A 10,885-nucleotide genomic window follows, 5' to 3' on the forward strand; every position below is an offset into this window, starting at 1 on the left:
TAACACGTCATTCTAATATTCAAGTTCTCTACTAAGCTGAAGGCCAAAAAGTAAGCCCCCGTTTGGTTAACAGGAATGTCAAAATAGGAAAATGATTTATTTTCCTTTCCATACCAATATGGAATGGAATAGGTTTTAGTATTTCCATAGGGTGTTTGGAACATTACTGGAAATTGACTGGAAACTTTCAATCCCATGCCACATGCATCTAACATGCAATCAATGCACCTTCATCACTAAGGTCTTCCATAGGACTATTTAAACTCGCAATTACTTGATTTACTTCCCGAGCATCTTGCTCACTTTCAATCTCATCTTGTTGGAACCCTGCTTCAATGCAATAAGTGTAATCCATGGATATTGCCAAAGTTTCACAAGCGGTAGAACTGAGATTACCAATGTATGGTACCACCAATGCTCCAGGGAACTGACTGCTTCATTCTGTACCACAGTATCGGTGCCAAGTTTTATACTTCTCTAGTTCTCTTGTCATTGGCACCTTTCTTCATAAAGCTTTACATATCCCGCTTTTGGTCCCTGCCATTTTGTGCAAAGAAAAAAAATCTGAATTGTTGATCAAGTGGGTTCTGCGACTGAACTTAGCTAGAATAGCTGATTTTCTTGTTCATTGAACTACCAACTGTTAAAAGATACAAAGCAGCACGTCTTGTTACAACTTTACTTACAAAAGCCCGAAAGTTCTATACATTACACTACAAATAATGAATTTTAGTGCAGCTATTGGGAAGTAGTAGTAGTAGTTACTGTTGCCGAGAGATTTTCAACTACAGGCTCATCTGGTTTTTCTTCAATGCGAAGCTTTTTAGTGCATGCTTGTGCCTCAGAGTCACTAGAGTCAGCAGCTTTGTGCTTCAGTGACAGAGGTGACAATGAGTCAGACTCAGCTGGTTGTGAAGGTGATACACCAGCTGATGGGGAAGGATGCTGTTCAGGGTCTTTAATGGAATTAGTAGTCAGTGACGACAAGGCTTGTGGAGAAAGTAACGCACTACCGGCTTTCTGTTGTTCCTCCAAGATCTTCTCCAAGTACTTTGCATGCTCCTCTATGCGCAGCTGAAGAGACCTTTGAACCTATTTACAGAAACAGGTGAAGAAATTGAGCTTACAATGAAGCCAAAGTATGTAATATGGTTCAATAATTGAACCACTACTGACACCGGAAATGCAGCCAAGAGGAAAAAGGAAGCATATCACCAAACATGCTTAGATTAATTCTTACTGTGCCAGATATTAAAACAAACACACGCTCACCTCAAGCTGCTCATGCAGTTGTTTCTGAACTTCCATTTGCATGCGGAGAGCCTCAGTGATATGGAAGCTCCTAGGAAAACAAGCAAAACTAAGCAAAACAAGATATGCATATACGTAACTGAGAAAGAAAATACATGGAGAGCAATGTTAACTAACCCTTTTCTTCGTCCATCGCTTTCCATTCCGCTTGCAGCTGCTTTCTTTTCTTCAGAGCTAGAGGCCTTCTTATCTAAAGGTGAACGGGAAAAGTGGGAGTCAACAACTTTGTAGTGAATTAAGAAAATCAATATTTCCAACTTTGTAGCAACACTTGATACACATGAATAGCTAGCCATGAAGCGAAATGGATGCACAATATGGATTTGATTATGTATGATGATTGCACTCAATTTACATATACAAATCCGTTGGTATGCAAGTCATCAACTAATTAGAATCCCTTTATATATGTACTCGATCTTTCAAGTCAGGTTACTTCAGTTGTCAGGTTGCAGCAGACCAAAACATAGATTTACTTGTAGAGTGAAAATCCGTAATTGAGATTGCAAACTCGATAAAAATGTCATTATTTTCGGACAGATAACTGTGATATGTAAGGATAGCATAAGCATGATTCTAATTTCTCGTATATATACATGTTCCGTACCTTCCTTTTTCTCGGGCATATACTTGGCAAGTCGGTACTTCTGCAGATGACATGAAAAATAATGATATTGTCTCAAATAGTAAGACAATTATTCTTAACTCACCAGATAAATGCATAAAAAATAATAAAAAAATTACCTGTAAGTGGCTTTTCACATGATAGATGGTTAAGCCCTCAACATTCATAACCTTTAAAACGCCTTTTGGAGTAGCCTCTGCATTTCATAGTAAACTATTGAGTTTCAAGTACAACTCATAATAGATTAACTCAAGGAACTAGCACTCCTATTGAAAATGAACTAAAGCACAGGACATAATAAATTAGAAATTGTAGTATTTACTTTCAGCCCCATCAAGCTTCTTTACAGCCTCTACAAAACGCTCATGGAGCTCAGGCGTCCATCGCATTCTTGGTCTATGTGCAGATGAAGGCCCAGGAGAGGGGTGACTTGAAAGAGCATCAACAGGTGGTGCTGTCGAGCCACAACTCTTACCACATGTTAATTCTATGGCTGGTTTCGATGAGGCTTGAGGAATTTCATATATTTCCTACACAAAGAACATAAAAAGAATTATTAGTTAGCATATATTTCCTACACAAAGAACATAATTCAAAATTATTAGTAAGCATATGATGAACAAAATATTCAAAATTTAACTTAAATACAAGTAATTTATAAGTCAACCCATTCTTCTGAATATCACATCTACATTGCAGATAGTAAAAAATCTATCTGTTTAAATGCCATGCTTGTGGTTCACACAATATTTATGGAATTTACACCATGATAATCCCAATCCGAGATTTCTAAAAATGAAAAACAGTATTATCTATTTATCTATACGTTTTTCTAGAAAATGTATTTGATCAAATATGGAAATGAATAACGAATACAGAGTACTTACATCAAGCCGGGGATTTTCTCCATTGTCTGTGATAGCCATGTCAAGTTGATCTGACAAAAACTGAAACTCCAATTGATCTGTAAGTGCTACAGTGTCACTTCCACAGCCAACTCCATGGAAGCTACCATCAGAAGCATCTCCAGCCAAATTAAGAAAGTCTTTCATGAGATACTCTGATTGTTCATCATCATATTGATCGCTCATATCCGCACTTAAAAGCATTGGATATTTTGAATCAACAGCAGAAATGGACTGGCTGTATGTTGGAGGGTGGGGAAGAAATGGCAGATTTCCAAGCTGCCGTTCAGAACTCGATGAAGATGACTGATACAAACTTGTACAAAAAACAGAAGAACGTGAAAATGTGCTCTTGGAATGTTGAAGACTAGATTCTCGCACATTAGTAGGAGAGCTAAAAGATTCTGTCCGTATGAAAGGTGAGAGGCGTGCTGATGAACATTCACGGGCCACTGAACTCCTGCCTTCTGATTCACAACCCAAAAAATCATGTACTGGGGATAGGGATGTACAGTATGACTCTGTGATTCCTTTGGTAGTCTGACTTTGTGATACAGAACTGACTCCATGGTGACTCATGATTACATGTGAAAGCCCTACCTTCATCGATGTATCAGATAGGTGGTGAAATGTGCCACAATCAAGTGGAGGAAATCTACTGGTAGGGATGTATATGTCTAGATTGGGAGACAATGAATTAGAATAAAGGAATAAGTGAGACGATCAAAAGTGAGATATGGCTGCACAACACTGAACACTATTCTAGCAGACTTTGAGTTTCATTTAAATTCAAAATCCACTCAAAGAATCATCAGCAACAAGCTACATTTCCACAGTAAAAGTACTAGGAGGTGAAACGACCAAGTCAAATCCAGCACACCAAGTAAACTGTACAAGGAGACATATAAAGCATAATCTTCTTAGCCGGAAGACAATCTTATCAGGTGGAATGCCATCTTCTAAGGTACATAATCTGAAAAACAGACCACCAACACAGGTGATCAGAATTCTAGCATATAGTACTGATATGAACTAATTTTATACAGACATAACAAATCCATTCATTGATTGTCACAAACAAGATAAATCTATTTCATAATCTAATAAGAGGGGAAAACTGTTTATGAACCCCTAAATAATCATCTTATAGGTAATGTACAAAATCATACAGCAATTAATTATATAGTCCATTTTTCATCCCTACATGCAGGACATGGTCACAATAGTAGAAGACTTAAACAAAGAACTGGCTTACGTTATAGAACTTTAACTTTTAACAGATCACAGTCATACCATTTCATAGATTTACAGGTAAAACCTAATTTCTAGAAAATCCTACCACTTAGATGATGAAAAAGTGGACTAATTTTACGCTCATCAGTCAGAAGAAGGTGTGCAATTTTTTTCTTTGATATAAAAAATATGCTACAGAGTTCACCAAAATTTTACAATCCACACTCTATGTTTCTATTGTCGGTAACTTGAATTTTGTCTTTTTATAAGAATTTTAACGAAAAATAGAAAGGAGGAGTGTGGATTGCAAATTTCATTCTCGGAACTTTTAGTTAAACTGTACTAGCATTATGAATTGCACAGGAAATTTTCAACATCAATATGCTGTTGTAAACAATGTAAAGGTTCTGCTTTAGTTCACTTAAAGAAGGTTTAAACAGTCAAATAGGATGAATCTCCTTTCAACTAAATAATAGGGTCAACTATTGCAATAAAGGACTCTACAGACCACAGAGTCCACAGGAAAATTCACCCACCAATCTAATGTTTCCAAACTGGGCAAGTCTTCAAGATCAAAGAGAACACTCTGAACTGAGTTGATGATCAGTACTGATATTCATTCCTCCTCTAACTGACAATCTAATATCAAAATTCGAAGACAAAAAATCAAAGAAACAAAAGAGGATCACATGACTATTTCTCCTAGTAATCTCCAAATCTTCCTTCAAATCATAACCACACAAAAGCCACACGATTCACCACAGAAAAAGAAAACCCATCACTGATCTGAGGCAGAAGCTAAAATCTCACATAGGCTCATGATAGAAAAATCAACAAAAACCCAACACAGCAAAGAAGCGCAGAAAGAAAATCTTTCAGAAAAAAAGAAGACATAGATATAACATATAGATGCAGACATACACAGATACAGGAGAGGGATAGATAAGATAAGAGAACTTGCCTGAGAGAGACAGAGATCTTGTACTTGCAGGGATTTTGCAACTGAGGAAATGAAATGCTGAGTCAGTGAGACAGGTATGTAGTGTCGCTCAAACTACACCAACGTTAATACTGGTGTAAAATGTAACCAAAATTTGACGTCGTAGCAACAAACTCTGAACTCAAAGCTCATAAAAGCTCGAGTCTTTGGGCTACTGGCTCTGCAAAGACTGAAATGTTATCTCTCTAATGTGAGCTAATAATGGCCTTAGGCTTAGGCTTACGCTCTTGGGGGTGGGAGGGGCGGCGGTTTTGGTTGTTTGGCTGCGCGCAAATGATTGAGCTTGACACTTGAGAGCTTCGAGTACGTAAGCAAAGGACTCATGGAAGATTAAGATTTAAGAGGACAAAACGATGACGACTTGCCACTTTAGGGTCACGCGAGTTGTGAGGGGAGGTAAGGGCACGGGCCAATGGGAGGTATTCCAAACTAGGTAGGCCAAGTGGACAAAGTGGTTGTTTTGTCGCTAGCTTATCTCTCATGTCCTCATACTTTTGATTATTCTGTTTTTGTAAGAGTAAATATTACAAACCGTCACTCAATTATAATCTGTTCTACACTTTAGTCACTAAACTTTTGAATATATCACTTTAATCACTCAACTTATATACTATCTATCACTTTAGTCTATTTCCGTCTATTTTGTCTATTTTATCTGTTAAAATCTTGTAAATAATATATTCTGTCAAGGTTATTTTGACCAACTTACTAAAAAGAGTAACTTCTTCTTTCTTTTTTTTTTCTTTTCTTTTTTTTATAACTTTTTCTGTTCTTTAATTGTTTCTTTCTCTCCTCGTCTCTTTCTTCCCATGGAGGAACCCAATTTTCATAAGCCCCCCATTGAATAAAAATCCAGAGATCCAAATCATGTCATCAAGCTATCGAGAATCTGAAACTGAACCAAAATCTGAACACTTGGATCCAAGGTAAGCGAATCACAGAGAATTAAGATATGAACACTTGCAGATCATTTGGTAGCTTTGCAATTAGCGGAGAATTCACAGAGATATGGGAGGCCAGGTTGAAGAGGTCTTGGGAGAGACAAGAAGAGGTCTGAAAAGAGATGGGCTTGTGGATATAGGGGATGAAAATCTATTATCTCAGCCATGAATCCATGATGATATCTATGAGATGAGAGAGAGGGTGAGTGCAGAAAGAAGGAAAGAAATGCTTGAAGAGCTCTAGACAGAGATGATCGTGATTTAACCAAATTACCCAAACTTCAAGCCCAGATTAAGGCAATGAACAAGATATGAAAATGCCCATCTTATTTCATTTATTTCATTAAGAAGCAGATCAAGATCTTTGAATTTCTTAGTAGAGAGGAGGAGTAATGAGAGAAGAGCACGAAAGAGATGGCAGAAATTTGTAAAATATTTTATTTTATTTTATTTTTAAATAGAAATAGTGATTGGACAAAAGTACCCTCGATTTAATAGTTTATAACGGTAGATTTAATGGCCGTGATTAAAGTGATAGACGGTATACAAGTTGAGTGACTAAAGTGATATATTCAAAAGTTTAGTGACCAAAGTGTCGAACATGTTATAGTTCAGTGATCATTTGTGATATTTACCCTTTTTGTAATGATAACATAAACACTAATACACACAAACTCTAATTTGGGTATTATAAGGATAAATTGAATACATAATCATTTCAATGACTTCCTTGTTTTACTTTGTTGAGTGAAAAATTTCTTCCACCTGATTTGTATTTACGCATATATCACTAACAAGAATAAACGACTGGATAACATCAAGTATAATTTTTTATTATTAAAAAAAAAGGTTATCTAGGAATATCAATGACTCAGATCTATTCATATTTATCAATGACTCAGATTATTGAAAAAAAGGTTATCTATGAATTTGTTTGCTGGTTCATTTACACCGACGGTGCATAGAAACATTTTCCTTATACATATTTCTTTTTCTCTATTCATTGTTATCTTGATGAAGACTTTTTTGAGTTGGCTCAAATCGGTCTCTTCTCGTATAACTTCTTTAACTTGTGCTGGCTGCTCGTTCAGAGGTTAGGAGATTCTGATAATGAAGCAAAAGTCTTTTGTTTCAAGTGATAAGGGAATTGCTCAGCAGTTATTCGCTACTATTACAGTGTGCCAGTGGAAACAACTAAATGGCAGAGCATAACTCAGTTATATAACTGCAAATACAATAGTGGATTTTATCTTTACAGCTTTTTATTGTTAAACAACGATAAACGTCGCCCATGTCCCACTACGGCATTGATATATTTGTCCAACTTAACCACTTTCCTGATGTGGGATATTCACTCTCCAATATTTACGAGGTTAATAGTTTCATACATATAATATTTGAGGAGATGATATGAATTCATAACTTCCAAACACACAGATTAAATACTCTTTAAAAGTGAAAACCTTACCTATGCAATATTGAAGGTTTAGTCTTTAATTACGTGTATTATCAAAAAAAAAAAAAAAACTTGACGTATTCTTCTATGATTTGTTTTTTTTTTTGAATCAAGCCCACGGGGTGAAATAATATATTCATCACAAGCCAGAATAGGCCATTACATACCCTTCCGCTATCATTTAAGGACATAGACAGACAAGAAGGTAGTGGTAGTACCCACAATGGTACGTAGAAGTAGACCCATTCATTACAAATTTCAGACCATAGAGATAGCGGAGATCCTCATTTGGTATTACGCCGGAGGTGCTAAAATTCTAAGTTCCTGATACAAGGAAACTTATTGTAATTAGACAAAAAAATCTAAAAACATAGGTTTGGGCCAAGAGCCTAAACCCTAGCCCAAATAGAAGTTAATGGACTAAGATAGGACCCCAGCCCAACAACTAAGCCTAATAGGGTAGTCCCCAGGGGGAGCACTCCAGGCCCAGCAGCCTGATTCGGGCCCAGACCACCATCTTCTCCCATTCCCTCGTTGTACATCACTTTCCGGCAAAGTTCCAGCCGATCCAGGCCGCCGCTCTCCGTAGACGCGATCCACGCCGCCATGCCGCCGATCCACGTCGTCCCGAGCCACGCTGCTGATCTGCATCACCATGGAACAATACTATCCTCGATCTGGGTTCTCACAGCCCCATACCACCGTCGATTGAAACTCCAGGCAGCGTCGACGCTCCAAGAGACCAATCGCAGGGACCGAGTACCGACCTGTAACCGCATGACCTCATCATACGCCACGAGCCCAGCTGAACCGAAACTGACAAAACCGGGAACACAACCCCTCTAACAAAGCCTATGGGCGGTAGAGATCGATCTCCCGTCCGGCAGCCACCCCATGACGGTGGGGAGGCCGGAGGCCATCCAGATGTTGGGGCGTTGCCGGACGAGAACAATTTTGCAACAAACAGAAAACGCCGGCCTTAGGGTTTCTCTAGGTGAGAGAGGACTTAGTTGCAATTATCCTATTGATATCACGCAGAGTGTATTCTTCTATGATTTAATCAAAGAGAAGGGAAAAAAAAATTGAATAATAACTGAAAAAAAAAGTATCTGATTTGAAAAAATAATGCATGCATATGAACATGAAAGGGGCTCACTTGTCAATTTGAAACCTCGCTCCTTATTGGTGTACGTTCTTTTCTGTTGGGTCTAATCACTGAAATTTGAGACTTATATATCATCCACCTATATAGTTACTCCAAAAAAGGCATATACTCATGACTTCTTAGTTCTTACACCTATATAACCTCATAGAACATTTTTTTGATTGATGGGGATAGAGATCGAAGCTTTCATGTTGAGGAATAATGCAAATTGAGTAAATCGATCTACTAGTACAAGTAACTATTACTAGACTTTTAGTGGTGTTCCGCACATGAATTTCTAAAAATCGTTTGCTTAAGGTATTAGACAATGTTATGGCCGTTCAAAACTATATAATGCATGCACTGCTTTCATGTTCCGAGTAATATTATATATAGTGGGTAGTATTTGACTAGCTTACTATAGATAAAAAGGGGAAGGGGTTCCACATCCTTTTCGTTCATCAAATTGAATCTTGCTACTTTCTCCCTTTCTTTCGGAGTAGGCTGCAATGAACCAAAATATTTTTGCACCAAAGTGGGCCCAATGACGCGGCCTCTTCTCCTCCACACAGAAACTTTGTTGACTGTTAACTTTGTGTTAACTGTAAATCCTGTGCCGTTATGGTAAAAGGATGAGGGTTTTCTAGTATTTTGGCATTTGGGATGAGGCTAAAGAGAAGACAAGGCCAGTCTTGGATCGACATATATATTCTGGTTTATCAGCTTCTTCATCAAAAACACGGAGAAGCGAGGACTTTGATGATCCCGGAGCTCCGCCACATCAACTAGGCCATTCGGCATTGATATTATAATCTGGGTTCTATATTAAACTTTGGATGTATTCTAAAAACCTTGAATGTCACTCATTCATTTCAGAAAGGTATCTCTGCACTAGTCTATTATTTCAAGTCAATTGTTTTCCAGATTTTGGGGGTAGAAATCATGAACATCATCTACTTGGTGGAAAAGAGAATGATAATAGAATGGTATAATAAATTAATAATGAATCATAAGAAATAAACAAGAATCTAGAACAAAAAAAGAAAAGAAAAAAGACTGCATCACGAGCTTTGTCGTTGGCCTATCAGGACTGCCATCGCTAAGCTCGGCACCGCCACAACTATCTGCCTCGTTGAATAACAAATTGATTGTCTGAGATTGTGATTGACAGCAGCAAAGCCCGGCCGATCTACTTCAAGTCAAACAGAACAAAGGAATAAGAGATTGAGAATTTTCTGATATGATATTTACCATATACTGTATTTGCATACACTGTTGCTCAAGAAATCATAGAGCACGATGATAACGAACCACGCTCTGTTGCAGAATGTCAACAAAGAGCAGATTGGCCTAAATGGAAAGAAGCAATCCAGACAGAACTAGATTCTCTGGCAAAGAGATAGGTATTTGGTCCGGTAGTGCTAACCCCACCAAGCTAGTGTAAAGCCTGTAGGACATAAATGGGTCTTTGTCAGAAAGTGTAATGTGAAGAATGAAGTCCTGAGGTACAAGGCTCGCTTTGTGGCGCAATGTTTCTCACAACACCTTGAAATTGACTACGAGGAGACATACTCTCCCGTAATGGACGTTATAACGTTCCACTACTTAGTTAGCTTGGTAGTTTTCGAAGGACTGGAAATGCAGCTCATGGATGTGGTTACTACATATCTCTATGGGGATCTTGATTCAGAGATATATATGAAAGTGCCTGATGGCCTTACATTACCCAAATCAAGTGACTCTAAACCACGGAGTGCGTTTGCAATTAGGTTGAAACGCTCACTTTACGGATTGAAACAATCCGGGCGGATGTGGTATACCCGTCTAAGTGACTACTTGATTGGGAAGAGATATAAGAACGATGAATTATGCCCCTGCGTATTCATAAAGAAAACAAGTTTCGGATTTGCAATTGTAGCTGTATATGTCAATGATATGAACATAATAGGATGAAATAAGAGAAATCGCGAGCTACTTGAAATCCGAATTTGAGATGAAGGATCTCGGTAAAACTCGATTCTGTCTATGCCTTGAACTAGAACACCAAGTTTGTGGAATACTAATCCACCAGTCTGCATATGTCCAAAAGATGCTTAGGCGATTTAACATGGACAAAGCGCATCCTGCTAACACTCCCATGATCGGTCGAAGTTTGGATGCAAAGAAAGATCCATTTCATCCAAAAGAAGATGACGAAGAGGTGTTGGGAGCTGAAATTCCCTATCTAATTGCAATAGGTGCATTATTGTACTTAACCCAATGCACTCGAC

General features: G+C 38.0%; 1 protein-coding gene across 4 annotated transcripts; it reads right to left on the reverse strand.

The window, feature by feature from the left end:
• Positions 1–585: 585 nt before the first annotated feature.
• On the reverse strand, positions 586–5,399 carry LOC133725585 (myb family transcription factor PHL6). 4 transcript variants are annotated; one of them, XM_062152884.1, is made up of 8 exons: positions 5,036–5,399; positions 2,824–3,518; positions 2,259–2,466; positions 2,056–2,132; positions 1,919–1,958; positions 1,429–1,501; positions 1,273–1,342; positions 586–1,092 (listed from the first exon to the last, which is right to left on the reverse strand). In XM_062152884.1, the coding sequence occupies exons 2-8, from the start codon at positions 3,445–3,447 to the stop codon at positions 739–741; spliced, it is 1,446 nt and encodes a 481-aa protein (XP_062008868.1). In that variant the 5' UTR covers positions 3,448–3,518; positions 5,036–5,399; the 3' UTR covers positions 586–738. The 4 variants fall into 4 exon arrangements, with proteins under 4 accessions (XP_062008868.1, XP_062008870.1, XP_062008869.1 ...); XM_062152886.1 differs by lacking the exon at positions 5,036–5,399 and adding an exon at positions 4,611–4,982 and having other exon boundaries at positions 1,919–1,955; positions 2,824–3,814; XM_062152885.1 differs by lacking the exon at positions 5,036–5,399 and adding an exon at positions 4,611–4,967 and having other exon boundaries at positions 1,273–1,339; positions 2,824–3,814.
• Between the last annotated feature and the right edge of the window lie 5,486 nt (positions 5,400–10,885).

Source organism: Rosa rugosa, chromosome 1 (genome assembly GCF_958449725.1).
Source record: "Rosa rugosa chromosome 1, drRosRugo1.1, whole genome shotgun sequence".
Classification (NCBI taxonomy): domain Eukaryota; kingdom Viridiplantae; phylum Streptophyta; class Magnoliopsida; order Rosales; family Rosaceae; genus Rosa; species Rosa rugosa.

Coding starts and splice junctions, on each gene's coding strand:
- LOC133725585 (XM_062152884.1), bottom strand. CDS start 3,447: ATGAAGGTAGGGCTTTCACATGTAATCATGAGTCACCATGGAGTCAGT. Junction 2,133..2,258: donor GAAGCTTGATGGGGCTGAAA/GTAAATACTACA, acceptor TATGAAATGCAG/AGGCTACTCCAAAAGGCGTT. Junction 1,959..2,055: donor ATGTGAAAAGCCACTTACAG/GTAATTTTTTTA, acceptor TGTCATCTGCAG/AAGTACCGACTTGCCAAGTA.